The sequence below is a fragment of the Giraffa tippelskirchi genome, chromosome Y (assembly GCF_054371585.1).
Source record: "Giraffa tippelskirchi isolate mGirTip1 chromosome Y, T2T-mGirTip1v1.2.pri, whole genome shotgun sequence".
NCBI classification, from domain to species: Eukaryota; Metazoa; Chordata; class Mammalia; order Artiodactyla; family Giraffidae; genus Giraffa; species Giraffa tippelskirchi.
In genome coordinates, this window is record NC_137290.1 from 12,948,843 (window position 1) to 12,966,205 (window position 17,363).

General features: G+C 35.6%; 1 protein-coding gene across 21 annotated transcripts in view; it reads right to left on the reverse strand.

Annotated features, from left to right (window-relative positions):
* Positions 1–931: 931 nt before the first annotated feature.
* The window catches only part of LOC145537796 (gamma-taxilin-like), a 75,520-nt gene continuing 59,088 nt past the window's right edge, over positions 932–17,363 (reverse strand). For 5 of the 21 annotated variants that reach the window (XM_081568663.1, XM_081568648.1, XM_081568649.1 and 2 more), the window contains 6 exons: positions 14,313–14,507; positions 11,804–11,923; positions 10,147–10,221; positions 7,915–8,007; positions 3,804–3,899; positions 932–3,411 (listed from right to left, as the gene is read on the reverse strand). In XM_081568663.1, coding sequence (XP_081424789.1) covers positions 3,091–3,411; positions 3,804–3,899; positions 7,915–8,007; positions 10,147–10,221; positions 11,804–11,923; positions 14,313–14,507 — 900 coding nt within the window. In that variant the 3' untranslated portion in view covers positions 932–3,090. Of the gene's footprint in view, positions 3,412–3,803; positions 3,900–7,914; positions 8,008–10,146; positions 10,222–11,803; positions 11,924–14,306; positions 14,508–17,363 lie in introns of all 21 variants that reach the window. The other 16 variants (XM_081568660.1, XM_081568662.1, XM_081568661.1 and 13 more) reach the window with 8 other exon arrangements.

Here is a 17,363-nt window from a genome sequence, read left to right on the forward strand (position 1 = left end):
AGGCATCAGTTTCCATTTTCCAATGCCATGCCAGCCGAGCACAAAAATTGAGGGTTTAGGTTTCTCCTCGGCTGCAGAGCTGTGTCGTGTTCTCATTTTTTTTTTTAAGGAATATAAAACTATTTATTGACCACTGTTCACCAGTATTTACAATAAAGTAAACAATATTATTTTCATTTTATAGAAAATGTCTTTTGTACAAATGTTTTACATAAAACATTTACAATTTTAGCTGTTTCCATAAAGTGGCTGATTCTTGACGTTTTCCAACACCATTTGCACAATAGCTGTCTTGATATCTATTGCTTAATCAAGTGACTTATCTGGATACCCAAGAGAAATACTGGATTCCAGGTTGTTCAAACAAAAATAAAAATTTGCTTTCTTATATAAAATCAGATAAACTTAATTTTTGATTATCAAAAATACAATTCAATCAGTAGTAGTCTTTAAAACCCCACATACAGACATTCCTTACTAAGGTCATCTAAAACCAGAGAAATTCAAAGTGTTGGCAGATGTCACACTATAGATACCTTCTAAACATCTACTCTAAAGATGTTTTCCTTTCTTTGATGTTGACCACTTTTAAAGTCTCTACTGAATTTGTTGCAGTATTGTTTCCCTAATGAGAGATTGAACTGGCACCAGCTGCACTGGAAGGCAAAGTCTTAACCACTGTACTACAAGGGAAGTCCCCTAAAACACAAACTTAAAAAGAAAAGAAACTAAGGCGTTAACAGAAGTTGGCTAAAAAAACTGACTTCTGCCGGTTAGTTGGGGAGTGGTCTCCTTCACCCCAACTTACTTAAATGATGCTGTAATTACCTACGTTTCCAAGGGCAGAGAAATAATTTTACAGTTATGTTTGCAGCTGATCACTGTCACATGAAGTCACATTAAGTGTAAAGAATACACAGAGACTGTTACGTTAATCATCACAGATTTACTCTAACAGAGCAGGTAAAATTCACATTTGTGAAATATCTACAAAACACCTTCGAAAAGCAAAGTGACTGTCTCATTAATCTTTTATCCTCAGAAAAACGTATGTTATAAAAATAGAAGAGTGTATCTAGCAGTTTGTTTTCAGTAATTTTCTATTTACAGCTTGAAAGAGGTAGATAATTCTCCAGCACCTGAGAAATGTAAAGTGAGAGTCAAAAAAAAAAACTGGTCTTCTAACCACAAAATGTCATCCTACACAACTTAAAATATAATGGTCAATTAAGTTATTCTATACCCTTGTTTTTTGTATACCTTGGTATCCACTGCCACTCTAGAGTTTATACTCCAGAAGATTCCATAAAATGGTAAAGCAAGCACATTTTAATTCTATGGCAACTTTTCATCAGCCAGCTAAAGTATTTTCAAACAAAGGTTGAAGAATCAAAGGTGGTACAGTGACAGCCAGAGGGAAAACTTTGAACAGAAACCAAATACATCCCATAGAATCTACATCGAATAGCTATATTATTTCACACAATATCTACTATACCTAATATAACCAAAACAGTACATTAAATCCTGTCAACCACACTGAATTCAGCCCAAGATTTACCTTCCACAGAAACAAATGCCACAAAGAAGTGTGGCAGGCAACACAACTACCTTAACCTTAAATGTCAATATCTTATAAGCAGCAGGGTGCTAGTGAAATATCATCGATCATATCACTTTTAAGAAAAATCTTAATTTCTAGCACATACCTTTATTTTTTCTATCTTTATTTTTCTCTCTCACTGAAGTGGGTCCAGTATTTTCATTTAATAACTGAAGTGGTACTCGTTCAGTTGTGTCCAGCTCTTTAAGATCCCATGGACTGTAAGCCACCAGGCTCCTCTGTCCATGGAATTCTCCAGCAAGAATACTGGAGTGGGTTGCCATGCCCTTCTCCAGGGGGTCTTTCTGAACCAGGGACTGAACGGGCATCTCTTGCATCTCCTGCACTGGGAGGTTAAGTTTTTTTAAATGTCTGTGCCACTAGGATGCCCTGGAGAAGGATAAGCCAAGGAGAAGCCCTTTAGTAACTAAAGGAGGTACTATAAAAAATACAGTTAAAGAACTGTATTTGGTTTTGTTACATTTTGCAGATTAATTAGTCAATTTTCATATATGTTCTTTGCTTCACTGTCCAGACCCTTGATCATCAAGGTCAGTGATGGAAATTTATAACTATTTCACATTATGGGCTCTTTCCTATGAGACAATTCAATTTTTAAGGACTTTTACACCAGTGTGACAGAAACATACAAGCAAGGTTATTTAGCCTTTCTACATCAAACTAATGAAGTAAAGAACAAAATTCAAACTTCAGAAATTTTCCCATTGTAAATGCAAACACCTAAAATACTGATTTTTTTCCTTCGGGCATCTGTTCCAATGTAAAACTAAAACAAATATATAAATATTTTTAAGTCTCATAAACTTTCAGCCTTTGTCCAGTGACTTGTCTGAATATAACACTTTCCAAACAAATGATATTTCGTACACATATTCTGCCACAATTTTGTAGGAGTGAAAATTTGCAGTTATCTCAATTTGTCAATGTTTGATGAAAATGTTATCAAAAACTAATCTGAATCAAACATGCTTTGCTTGTTTCATATCCCACACTGCACTTTTATTTTCACCTGGCTTTTACATGAGTTACTGGTCAAAAGTAATCATCTTTACTATTTTCTCTCTTTTATATTAGTGAACTAGAGTTTAAATTAGTATTAATTTTTACATAGAGGAACCATTATCAGAATAATTCTCACTTTAATTCTGATAATTATATTCAAGAGTCAGGGATAAGGCAATGAGCAAATAAACAGAAGTATTAAAAGGACAAGGCAATGAGCACATGCATTCCAATAAAGGAAAAATAAGGCAAATGTATACAATAAAGGAGTATAAAATGTATACAAAACAATGCAGAAGGCTAAGCAGTCTCCTGTATCATATAGTCCAACAGCTAAGAAAATACATATATGGTAGAAAAACTAAGAAAATTTTCATCACAAAAGGAATAGGAACTACTACATAAAAATATACAAAAAATATATCTCTCAATACAGTGATCATACTTTATCTTAGTCAACAGAATCAATGCCCAGAAGGGATCACATCAAAAGGGTCTTTTGAGCTGCATTTTGTTTCATTTGCTCCTTTGGACTCAATCCCCAGTTTGCCTCCTGGAGCTCTTTTCGAGTGGGTGATCACCTCTTTCTGAGAATCAAGAGCAGTGCAGGGCTGTATCATAGGCGTTGCTAAATCTATAACTGATGCTTTTACAGAGAGCCGCTCTTTCAGGACTTCCACCTTTTCATTGAGCTCATTTCTTTCCATCTGAAGAGCTCTGTACAGCTTCTCTAGTCGTTCCAGCTTTATCTGAAAGACCCTGTACTCTTTATCACGGACAGTCTTCTGGGAAACAAAGAGAAAATTTATGAAACCTTTATATGAAACACAAATTAGGTTACTGTTCACAAAACTAAGTAATCTGAGTCAACCTGTAAACTACTTTTTATCACGTCTTGAATGTCACTACATAGTAGTATTTTAAACAGTTATATTTATTCTCAAGTATGCTATGGAACAAAGCAAAACTTAAATACTTTACAGTTGTCTACAACACAAACTTGAGTTAACTAGTTAAGGCAAAAAGTTTAAATACCTCTGTAAGACCACCTAAATTACTGCAAGAAAGAAAATGTATAATCAAAACTGCAGTAACTTAGCAAACTTACACAAGTTTTAACCTGCCTCCATAATGAAATAAGTGAGTATTTGCTATTCAGTCATGTGAACTTCCTCACCTCTTCAGCCATTTTCAGAAGTATTTTATTATTATTTTCCCATTTGGTACGCCACATTATCACTTCTTTTTCAAGTTTTTTCATTTTCTTTGTCATCTGTGAACCAACACAATTGCAAATTTAAATTCTAAACTGTCAGTCACCACAGAACCATTTTATAACGTTCTTCTCATCATGCAACAGTGTACTTCCATCAAGTAGTTGATAGCTATTTATATCTTTATAAAAAGTGGCTGTGATAGTTTGTTGCCAGCGAAACTAACAGAAGCCCCTTTGGTGGAACAGTAGGAAAGAAAGTTGAGAGTTGCACATTATGAGGAAAAGAAATTTGATTTTCTCCGTTTCAGAGAAGCAGCAGAATATGGAATCTTTCAATACAACACCCTCAACTCTCTCAGTTAGGATTGGAGTGCAATTCATTCCTGCTGGAGGCAACAAGAGATCATCTCTTGCTGACCTCCTTCTCTCAAAGTGGTAAAGGAGTCTTAGAAGAATAGAGATTCGTTTTTGTTGTTGTAGTTGAGCTGCTAAGCCGTGTTTGACTCTTTGTGATCCCAGTATTTAAATTATTGAATCCTTAGTTTTAATCTCCTCACAAACTCATAAGACTAATTTATTTCAGATGTTGTTAAAGATTCAATGCTTCAAAACATAAGATCCGATGCTACAAAATCTTAGTTTTCAGAAATTCAGAATAAGATTTAGATATGCTAGTCAATCACCTTTGTTTCTAACATTATTTTACTACATCAGCTCTGTTCTAGATAGATACTAAGTATGGCATGGTTGAGGGAAACAAGGGTAAGATAAAGTTAGTTCCCCATGTCATGTCATTTTATTATCCACAAAATGAGAGAAAGGCTATGTATATGGCTTGAATGCTGACCAAGAGTGACCTTTACAGCAACTAGCAGATGAGGAATGTGTTCCAGTCCAGAGGATTCTCCAGGAGGTATCAAAATTACAGTCTCCGTCTTAAAATTGTCGTTCATGATGAGCACACACATGCTCGAGTCCACCTAACATTATCACCATGTCCCTTGATCAGAACTTCAACTGAGAGGTGTGTCAGGCATAACCAATCTACCGCTCATTTAATTCTCCATATTACTCGGTTTAAAAACACCTCAAGGTGGTAAACAGAGGGCTTAACATAGCCAAGCACTGTCTGACATATAGCACTCAAAAGTTTTTGTTTTTAAGAATAAAAGAATAAAAAGGCATAGCAAGGTTAAACAACTTTTCTATGGTCTACGGTAAACGACAGGAGTTACTGGTAAAAGAAATTTGACTGACAGGCATGTGTTCCAAACCACTATGCCTAAAAGATTTAGTAATAATCATGACTAATATGACCTAGATCAAATCCCTTATGAGTATACAGTAGAAGTGACAAATAGATTTAAGGGACTAGATCTGATAGACAGAGTGCCTGATGAACTATGGACAGAGGTTCGTGACATTGTACAGGAGACAGGGATCAAGTCATCCTCATGGAAAAGAAATGCAACAAAGCAAAATGGCTGTCTGAGGAGGGCTTACAGATAGATGAGAAGTGAAAAGCAAAGGAGAAAAGGAAAGATATTCCCATCTGAATGCAGAGTTCCAAAGAATAGCAAGGAGAGATAAGAAAGCCTTCCTCAGTGATCAATGCAAAGAAATAGAGGAAAACAACAGATTGGGAAAGACTAGAGATCTCTTCAAGAAAATTAGAGATATCAAAGGAACATTTCAGGCAAAGATAGGCTTGATAAAAGACAGAAATGGTATGGACCTAACAGAAGCAGAAGATATTAAGAAGAGGTGGCAAGAATACACAGAAGAACTGTACAAAAAAGATCTTCACAACACAGATAATCACAATGGTGTGATCACTCACCTAGAGCCAGACATCCTGGAATGTGAAGTCAAGTGGGCCTTAAGAAGCATCACTATGAACAAAGCTAGTGGAGGTGATGGAATTTCAGTTGAGCTCTTTCAAATCCTGAAAGATGATGCTGTGAAAGTGCTGCACTCGATATGCCAGTAAAATTGGAAAACTCAGCAGCGGCCACAGGACTGGAAAAGGTCAGTTTTTGTTCCAATCCCAAAGAAAGGCAATGCCAAAGAATGCTCAAACTACTGCACAATTGCACTCATCTCACATGCTAGTAAAGTAATGCTCAAAATTCTCCAAGCCAGGCTTCAGCAATACGTGAACCGTGAACTTCCAGATGTTCAAGCTGGTTTTAGAAAAGGCAGAGGAACCAGAGATCAAATTGCCAATATCCGCTGGATCATTGAAAAAGCAAGAGAGTTCCAGAAAAACATCTATTTCTGCCTTATTGACATGCCAAAGACTTTGACTGTGTGGATCACAATAAACAGTGGAAAATTCTGAAAGAGATGGGGATACCAGACCACCTGACCTGTCTCTTGAGAAACCTGTATGCAGGTCAGGAAGTAACAGTTCAAACTGGACATGGAACAACAGACTGGTTCCAAATAGGAAACGGGAGTACGTCAAGGCTGTATATTGTCACCCTGCTTACTTAACTTCTATGCAGTGTACATCATGAGAAACGCTGGGCTGGAAGAAACACAAGCTGGAATCAAGATTGCCAGGAGAAATATCAATGACCTCAGATATGCAGATGACACCATCCTTATGGCAGAAAGTGAAGAAGAACTAAAGAGTCTCTTGATCAAAGTGAAAGAGGAGAGTGAAAAAGTTGGCTTAAAGCTCAACGTTCAGAAACTAAGATCATAGCATCTGGTCCCATCACTTCATGGGAAATAGATGGGGAAACAGTGGAAACAGTGTCAGACTTTATTTTTTTGGGCTCCAAAATCACTGCTGATGTTGATTGCAGCCATGAAATTAAAAGACGCTTACTCCTTGGAAGGAAGGTTATGGCCAACCTGGAAAGCATATTGAAAAGCAGAGACATTACTTTGCCAACAAAAGTCCGTCTAGTCAAGGCTATGGTTTTTCCAGTGGTCATGTATGGATGTGAGAGTTGGACGGTGAAGAAAGCTGAGCGCCGCAGAATTGATGCTTTTGAACTGTGTTGTTGGAGAAGACTCTTGAGAGTCCCTTGAACTGCAAGGAGATCCAATCAATCCATCCTAAAGGAGATCAATCCTGGGTGTTCATTGGAAGGACTGATGTTGAAGCTGAAACTCCAATACTTTGGCCACCTCATGCGAAGAGCTGACTCATTGGAAAAGACCCTAATGCTCGGTAGTATTGGGGGCAGGAGGAGAAGGGGATGACAGAGGATGAGATGGTTGGATGGCATCACTGACTCGATGGACATGGGTTTGGGTAAGCTCCGGGAGTTGGTGATGGACAGGGAGGCCTGGCATGCTGCAATTCATGGGGTTGCAAAGAGTCGGATATGACTGAGCAACTGAACTGAACTGAACTGATGACTAATATCTATCAAATGCTCGCAAAATATCATGCCCTACTGTTACTTATTCTCCATTAAAAACAACAAGAATAAAAAACCCAATTTTAAGGGAAGTGGAAGAGAGCTTGGTGCGATGAATTTATACAAGGCAACTAACAGATCCTAGTAATCTGAAAAAAAGGCATATCTTATACACTTTAAAACTGCCCTTTAGCCATATTTTGAACTAGAGTGACCCAAAACTTCTCTACATGACATTTTAATTATTTTCTACATTTTGTAGAGGTGTCCTTCTATATTATACATATAAAGATAAAATTTAAAACATGAAAACCATTCTACACATTAACTAGGTCCTCATAAATAATCTACTGCAAACACAATATATTACTGCTTTCCTTGGCTTGGATTTTAAAAAATAACTTACAAATGTTTTGTGAAAGGACTGGGTGTGATCACCTGAAGCAACTCTTTTTTAAAAGATCTATTTTTAACAACAATTTGTCCTTAGGATAAAAATTTAATTTTCAGAGTGTCAAGATCAGTAGCCATTTGAGGTAATTTCTGAGCAAAATTTCTAAGTAAGTCAGCAGAAGAGTTAAAAAGATAAAATTAAATTCATAACCAGACTAATGTAAACTCCATCCAAATAGTAATTGTTTAAAATAATCTCTTACAAATTCAGTAGTGATATTCTACTGAAAATAGGTAAATACCTTTTCCATTTCCTGCCTGAAGGTTGTAAAGAGTGCATTGCTTTTTTCCATGGTAGTCTGGAATTCTTCAAACTTATCCATATAAAGAGAAAGCTACAGAAAAAAGTATCAAATATTCTGAGTTTCAGATATGCAATATAAAATCCCAAAGACTATCAAAAGAATATAATATGGTTAAATATCAGTTACTTGCTATAAGCAATAAAAGTGAAGACAAACACATAATAAATCTTTGGGCAGGCATAAATGCCTAAAATTCTTGTAACTCACTGAAATGCACTGAGATGAAACTTTGTTGGTTTAATCTAACTGTACGTATTTAAGGTGTACAAACATGTGGTAGCTCCATTCCATCAGTTATAAAATAAACCACAGAGTTATGTAGTTTATATTTTTTATACAACTGTAACACGTCATTCACTAGCCTTCTACTTGTTTTTGAAAAACTGCCCTTGGAAAAAATGACTGTTTTAGAGGACAACCTGTATAATTATTAGCTTGCTATCAAGGCTATGTCTTTCCTTGTACTAGGCAGGAAAATAAAACAGAAGTCAAAGAATAGTCTGAATGAAACAGAAAGAACTTAATGTGAGTATGGCTGAGAAAAAAATAAGCTAAAAGAGGTAGAGACATCAATTGCAAAATTCACCCTCAAATAATTATTATCTAGCTGAGAAAATAATGGCTAAAGCATTTGTTTAATTATTTTATGTGAATGAAGAAAAAACAGTTTAGAGACCATGTAAATATAAGTGTATTATATTCGGGAAGAGGAAACAGAAGTCCAGAAAATTGACTGTTTTGCTAAAGAAAAGTAGAAAATACTAAATTGAGCCTAAGAGATAGCATTAGTGATGCTTTTCAAATACATCAAACAGAACAGGAAGGAGTCGTGCAAACACACTTGACAGAGATTAGAAGTTATGGCAGTTTTAGCCATGGTCCATTCTTATTAAAAATGGAACATCCAAGTACTTTTTCCTACTTGACTTCAATGCTGGCCAGTTGTAAGTAGTTAGCAATTGGTAATTATCACACAGTTGTAATTATGTGCCTAGATTACAAAACAGTAAAGACAATGAAATCATCAATAAAGGCTGAAAACTGACATAGTAAGAACACACAATGAGCCCAACACTTGGGAAACAAAGCCACACTTAGGAAGCAAGTGACAATAAACAAAACAGACTAATGATTAGATAAGACTAGCCAAAGGGACGTAAGTCTCTGACAATAGAAACTCCACTGATAACATTATACAAGAACCAGAGATGGTCTGTGAGGTTGGTAAACAGGTCCTCTTGTGATTTAACCTGCAGAAATTATCAATGACATTCACATTAAAGATCATATCCTAAAGTAAATACAAACTCTTCATACATTCTCTACATCTACTCTCTTCTCCATTTATATGAACCACTGAGTATATATGGCTAATATAAAGTACTTAAATCTGACAGTGGGAAATTCAACAGACCTATAACATTTGAATCCTCTTCAATTTTCACTTTTTCATAACACCATTATAAAATATTCCCAAAGACTGCCCATGAAAATGCATGCCATTCTTAATATATTAGCATATTTTAAAAGAAAGAGTGCTTAAACAGTATATAATGAAGTCTTAACAGGTAATATATTTTTTCAACAGAATGTGATTGGTTTAACTTAAAAGAAAGTTAAGTCATACATATATCAAATAAATGCCTAACTGCACCTCTCTATCAAAACTAGATAACCATTGCTAAAACTTTCAGAGATAGGCACAATATTTCCTGTATCTTTCCTTTAAAGCAAAGATGCAGCATGTGCTCTCTTAATTCCATACAAAGCAATCAACTTAAAGACACTAGAGGACAATGAAAAACAAAGAGAATCCCAATTCTTTTTTAAAAAGAATAAATGCACAACAGCACCTGGATGTGAAAATAACTCTACATAAAAAAATAGTACACTCTGCCTGTGTTGTTTTCCTCACAGAACAAACTAAAAAGATACTGGTGAAAAATCTAGATAGTAGAAGGGGGACAATGAAAACAGTCTGATCAGACATACCAATTTGCCTAAGTACAGGACTTACAGAGAAAAATTCTATTCAAAACATGATCAATTAGTCACCTTATGTGAAGAGGAAAATTTCAAGAGGACAAAAGATCTGTTTTTTCAGTTCAATTCTGGCTCTGGCTGGGAACCAGGAGATTCAAAAATTCTGCTAAGCTCTACTGTCGTTACCTGCTGTTTTAATTGTACTTCTTGCTGTTTCATTTCTTCATATTTGTGCCTTGATTCTGTGGCTTCTTTTAACAACTAGAAAACAGAAACATTCCAGTAAAATACTAATAGTAATTACACATATGACTAAAATGTCAGAAAACCAAATACTATAGCCTTTCATTACTCTAGTATTATTTTCATTATTCTAAGTCAATCAGTGAAACATCCTATTATATCAATTGTCAATTACCTCTATTCCAGATCTGTTTAAACCGTCATTAATACCAAGGAATACAGAAATCATCTATAAACCTCTTAAGTACAAAAAGTACCTGAGAGGCACACAAACGTTTATACAACTCTGAGTTTTACTGTTAAAACAATAAAATTAAATTTTAATTTAATTAAATTGTTAATTTAACAATTAAATTAGGTTATATTGTTCTGTTATAGGTGAAAATAATTAGATATCTACACCCTGAAGCAGGAAACAGAGTGAGGAATCTTGACCTTATCTAGACTGTTCAGAAAGCTCATCTGCAGCTCGACAGGTATGAAGAGGCAGGTGGACAGGCTATGTAGTGAGGCAATGAAAGCAGACTGAGTTTCTTACTACCTTTTTTACAAGTGGAACAGAGGAGCACCTAGTTAGCGCACCATTGTTTTTACGAAAATCAAACAATAAATTTGCATATTGGGCAATATGAAATCCAATCCTTGAATTTTTGAATTAATGTCACACAAAATGCAAATAAGCCTTAATAGATCCTTAAACCAATCAGAGACTAGATTCACGTATGTACGCATGTTGTTTATGTGCGTGCAGACTCCTAATTTCTACTCCAAACCAGAAACAGCAACTGTTTCTTCCGCTGTGTAATGGATATTGTCTATGGGTTTAATGGAAGGTCCATGGCGTGAAAAATGCATCTCTGTAAACACTAGACTCACACTAAACATGAGTTGTTCATGTAAGGAGGGATACACAGGAATGTTCATACATGTATGTCACACCATGTTTACTTTCAGGGCTCAGCCTACTTGAACAAAGTGCTAGATGAAACAGTTCACATTATTATAATCATTTCTCACTTTATTAATTTAACTTAAGCATATGTAATTTATGTATGATAAATATTAGACGTTCACTATGTTCACTAATAATGACAAGCAAAATAATCCAAACAGATTCAGGGAATAGTTTATGATTAGGGAATAAGAGAATTCTGTTAAATTTCATCAGAAAGTTATATCAGAGTAATTAAACAAATATTTACCTATTTATAAAAAATGAAACAGAATGTAGGAGACCAATTTTTGGTAAGGTTGGTGTGAAATTTAATTGCTCCTAGCTCTCAGGCCCAAATTTGCTGATTACTTACACAAATCTTGAACCTGCTTATCACTACCTGAAAATCAATATAATAGTGTAGACAGAAAAATCAAACATTGCAGGTCTATTCACTGAACTTGGTGTAACAGTTCATTTTTTTTTAATGTGAAAATTTCATCAGAAATAAAAAACAAAATATAGTCTAACATTTCTCAGTATAAGGTGTAAAAAGACAAATTACTTGTCCCAGTATAAATGTAAAATGCTGAATAAGTGTAAGAGTTTTAAATGGCTTTGTTTAACAATTTTGAAGAGACAATTGCTTTAAGATATGCAACTTACAAACTCTCTTTCTCTTTGATGTTTTTCATCAGCTTCCTTTAAAAGTTGTGTTGTTTGCTGAAGTTTGGCATCCACAAGGTGCTGTTGCAATTCTTTTTGTTTGAACACTTTACCAATATGCTACAGAGAAAATATAATTTCTTCTATTACTTAAGGAAAGGGGACAAACTAGTAAGGATATGTTAACATAAGATATAGTAACCTGGCTCTCTGTTGCTCCTACCAACATTATGATACATAGTAACACTGGGTCTTTCTGTGTATGCTTGAAGAAATATCTATTTACATCTCCTTGCAAACCATCCTAAGCTTACAGGAAAGATCCCCTGTGCCTACTTCTGTATGCTTATGTCCTTATTCAAGGTGAACTATTCAGTAATAGTTTGTATTTCATATTTCTGCTCTGTATTGAAAACTAGCTCAAACTATCAAGAAAAAGACTGAAAAACATAGGATTCTTAAACAATTTTCTCGTTAAATTTTCCCAAATTTCATAGTGTAGGTATTAGTATATAGTGGCATATCATAATGGTAGGAAGTCAAATGCCCAGTGGAAGATCTTGGACAAATTTTTTCCATTGAAGAATCAGTTTTCTTACCTACAAAGGTTGGTAACCACATCTACCTTGCAGAATTGCTGTAAAAATCAATGTAATGGTTAAAGTAAAGAACTTGGTAACTGGCATATTAGTAGACACTGGTAAGAGAGGTCATTAGCATTTTCAACCTAAATTGTTATGTTGTATTTATACACAATAACACAATCAGAACACCATTCTCAGATAGAGAAATAGTAACTATCTTCATTACAAGATCCCAGAAAAGAAGATAGGCAGATTTATAAAACATAATTTAAAAAACTTTTCTGAAAGTTAAAAAAATTTGAGGACTGTACAAAATCTGTCTTGATTGTAAACAGCTTACTTATTAAGTTATATCCTTCTTTACACAAAGGAAGAGGAAATTCAGTGATATCTTAAATAAGACTTACAAGTAATATGACTTGAACACACACTTTTCAAATTTGCTACATTAATGGCTAGATAGACTCATTATTCAGAATAAAACTTAAAAAGACTCCTCTTAAAAATTTGACTATAAAAATATTAAAAAAAAGAAAATTTGCTGCATATGCTTAAAAACTGCATCTGAAATAAACAGTGTTATGAGAGGAAAAAAAAGAGAAGAAAACTGATCGATTGTAAAGGTGTGAGACATCACAATCAATGAAATGTATAAACCTTATCTGGATCTGATTCAAACAATCTTACATGGTGGGAGATGGAAAAATGTGAACCTTAATGTTTAAGTTGTTATAAAATTTTAAGGTATGAAATGGTATTGCCTTCTGCTTCACAAAAAAGTCTTGCCACTTCAAGATATGTTTTTAAATAGTGGAGCGGAATAATATGACATCTTGGATTTGCTTCAAAGTAGATCTTTAAAGTTATTAGATGCAAACGTGAATAACTGGTGAAGTTAACTGATGGATTCCACTTTTAATTTTCAAATTATGAAAGTAATAAAACTGTTGAAAGAAAAAAAATGGTTGAAAGATACTAAACATATTTTCAAGTTTTATACATTAAACTATAAATTGAGACATCGAAATTTGACTGAAAACTGGACAAATCTTTCTTTTTTGGTAGTAAAATAAACTTACCATTTTAACTAGACATATTTGTTTTTAGTTACAAGTTTTTATCTTTGTATCTAAGATGAAGATTTTATAAGGTTCATAACACTTAAAGAAGCAGCATTTTACTAGCTTAAAGCACATTAAAGTCAGGGCATGCAGCCTTTGGAAAACTCAAAGCTCAAAGCCTCTCATGATGCACATCTAGCTTGTGAAAGTAACATAAGCAGGTTGTCAACAATTTTCTCTTTAACCTAGACAACACTTACAGACTAGTTTGTAAAGTAATTTGAATGACCAGGTTCTACAGATCATTCCTATGATTCCAAAGATCATTCCTATGAAGTTTTTATTTCACTGGATGTGCCAACAACACTGAGTGACAGTTCTATTTTCTTCTCCTAAACACAACATAGAAAGGGGAAAGCAATGGTACTGTACATGGTACAGATGATCACAGAAGTCTGGAGTATTGGGCATTTGACTGCCAAATGTTTACACACACACACACACGCAAATGTCTACTTGTATATTTTGTATATACATGTAAATACAACCTATGTTATTAGGTTAGATAAGGGAAAAACAACCTCTGTGATAAAATACCATTCTTCCAGTATCACATGAGAAACAATTACTACTTAATATTGTCTCCTAGAAATTACCTTACATATCCAATCCAGTGACTTCTGGGATATCAAAGGATGATAATTCAGTTCACACGGTGCACAATCTTTTCCTAAGATATAAGCCTGCCTTCCACTACACATGTGCAGAAGTTCTAAAATTGTCTTGTGACAGTTTTAGATTTGTATGAAGGGGCAAAAAGCTTTTGGTACTAACAAGATATCTAAACACGAGAAACACCTTTACCTCTTCCCTCAGTGCATACTGTTCAATAAGCTTCTTAAGTTTCTGTCCCAGTTCAATGTTTTCCTGGTGGAGTCTGACACTGTGTACATCATGTTGTTTTAGTTGTGCCTGGATTTCATTCAAAGTAAACTTGAAATGTGCAGTTGCTTCTTTACATCTTTCTTCTTCTTCTCTTGCCTGCTGCATATTTTCTTCCTTATTATCCAAAATAATTTTTGTTAATAGTGTAAAACTATATTGCTAAAAGTAAACAAATGAACAAAAAGAAGCTTGCTGCTATGGACCCTCAATGCTGCCCCAAGTGATGCTTATGAACTAAAACGCCTTCTCCCTTCTGGTCTATGGGCAGAAATCTCTTGCTGGAAATCAAGCAGATTTCTCAAAGCAGACTGAGTAATCAGAGAGATATTATTCAAACCAGACAGAGTAATCAGAGACACACAAACAGCCCTGTGATGAATAAAGTGCTATCTGACCATCTAGATATTTATTATACTACTAAAGTACACGGAAAGTACAAGGGCTTCCCTCACACCTCAGTCAGTAAAGAATCTGCCTGCAGTGCAGGACACCCAGGTTCAATTCCTGGGTTGGGAAGATCCCCCGAGAAGGAAATGGCAATCCATTCCAGTATTCTTGCCTGGAAAATCCCACGGGCAGAGAAGCCTGGCCAGCTACAGTCCATGGGGTCACAAGAGTCAGACAGGACTTAGCGACTAAAGCACCACCAAAGTACAAGTAAGGAGTCTATCCACACAGTCTACCTCTGTTTCATCAAGTATGCTAATGCCTTTGACCGTGTGGATCATAACAAACTGTGGAAACCTCTTAAAGAGATGGGAATACCAGGTCATCTAACCTGTCTCCTGAGAAACCTGTTTGTGGGTCAAGAAGTAAACATCAGAACCCTGTATGGAACAATTGACTGCTTCAACACTGACAAAAGTATGACCGGATTGTCTATTATACACCCTATGTATTTAACCTATATGCTAAGCACAACCTGAGAAACACCGAGCTGGATGCATTACAAGTTGGAATCAAGATAAGTGGGAGAAAATCAAGAACCTCAGGTATGCTGATGATATCACTGTAATGGCAGAAAGCAGAGGAAGTAAAGAGCCTCTTGATAAAAGTGAAGGAGGAGAGTGAAAGAGCCGGCTTAAAACTAAATATTAAAAAAAAAAAAAAAACTAAGATCATGGCATCTTGGCCCATTACTTCATGGCAGAAAGAAGGAGAAAAGATGGAAACAGTGACAGATTTCCTCTTCTTTGGCTCTAAAATCACTGTGGATGGTGACTGCAGCCATGAAATCAGAAGACGACTGCTTCTTGGAACATAAGCTATGACAGACCTAGACATGTGATGAAGAGCAGGAGACATTACTCTGCCAACAAAGGTCCCTATAGTCAAGCATACGGTCTTCCCAGAAGTCACATTTGGTTGTAAGAGCCATATGGACTGTGAAGAAGGCAGAAAGTCAAAGAATTGATGTTGTTGAACTGCAGTGCTGGAGAAGACTCCTGAGAGTCCCTTGGACAGCAAGGAGATCAAATCAGTCAATCTTAAGGGAAATCAACCCTGATATTTGTTGGAAGGACTGACACTTAAGCTAAAGCTCCAGTATTCTGGTCATCTGATGCAAACAGCTGACTCACTGGAAAAGTCCCTGATGCTAGGCAAGATTGAGGGCAGAAGGAGAAGAGGGTGTCAGAAAATGAGAGGGCTGACAGCATCACCAATGCAATGCACATGAATGTGGGCAAACTTCAGTGAGATGGTGAGGGACAGGAAAGCCCAGTGTACTGCAGTCCATAGGGTCGCAGAATCGGACACAACTGGGTGACTAAACAACAAAACAAAATTTTCATTTTATATTTAAAAAAAAAAAAGCAAAGCAAAGGGGATTAAAAGCAACACAGGCCTCCCTGTCCATCACCAACTCCCAGAGTTTACTTTAACTTATGTCCACTGAGTCGGTGATGGCATCCAACCATCTCCTCCTCCGTCGCCTCTTTTCTCCCACCTTCAATCTTTCCTAACAATAGGGTCTTTACAAATGAGTCAGTTTTTCACATGAGGTGGCCAAAGTATTTGAGTTTCACCTTCAGCATCATTCCTTCCAGTGAATATTCAGGATATTCCAATGAATATTCCAAAATTTTCAGGATATTCCAGTGAATATCCAGTGAATATTCAACGTTATTCTGAATATCTATATTCTAGATACTTGGAATTTGCAGAAACAGGGGTAATCATATGTCAAGTATGCTTAATCAAAATCATACTCCAACTCTTTAATGACTGCTAAAGACAGACCTGTTCCCATTACAGAGATAGATGCTTTCTAGAGCCTCTCTACTCTTTGTCCTTTCCCTACTGACAAAAATTCTGATACCTGGTCCCTCTTCCTTTACTACCTTCCTTATATCAGCTAAGGGATAAGTGCTATTCTAAAGTAATCGGCAACTAAATAGTTGAAGATGTGCAGAGAATAGTAAAGAGGACTAACCAATTAGCATCCACAGTAGAGCTCTGCAACCTGCTTTCCCTTTAAACTCATTTTGACTGAAGTTTATAATTTATTTCATCCAAGCCACTTCACTCACTATCCAAGGAGGACATAGTAATCAAAACTACATCAATGATTAGAAGAATATATGTCAACCTTAAAATTTCTAAGCAGGGCAGTTATTGACATAAGTATCAATACAGTCTGATTTCCCTGTGATCAATTATGAATTATTATTAAGGAGCTCTTCCCTGAGTCTGAAAACAAACACTGACTAGAAAGAATGAATCTTTGATATACAATGACAACACACACAGCATTACCCCCAAGCAAAAGAAAAGGCAAGGCTAACTTGTCATTTAGAACCAGACATGAAAAAATGGACTAGTTCAAAACTGGGAAAGTACATCAAGGCTGTATACTGTCACCCAGCTTATTAAACTTGTATTCAGAGTACATCATGTAAAATGCTGGACTAGATGACTCATAAGCTGGAATCAAGACTGCCGGGAGAAATATCAACAGCCTCAGACATG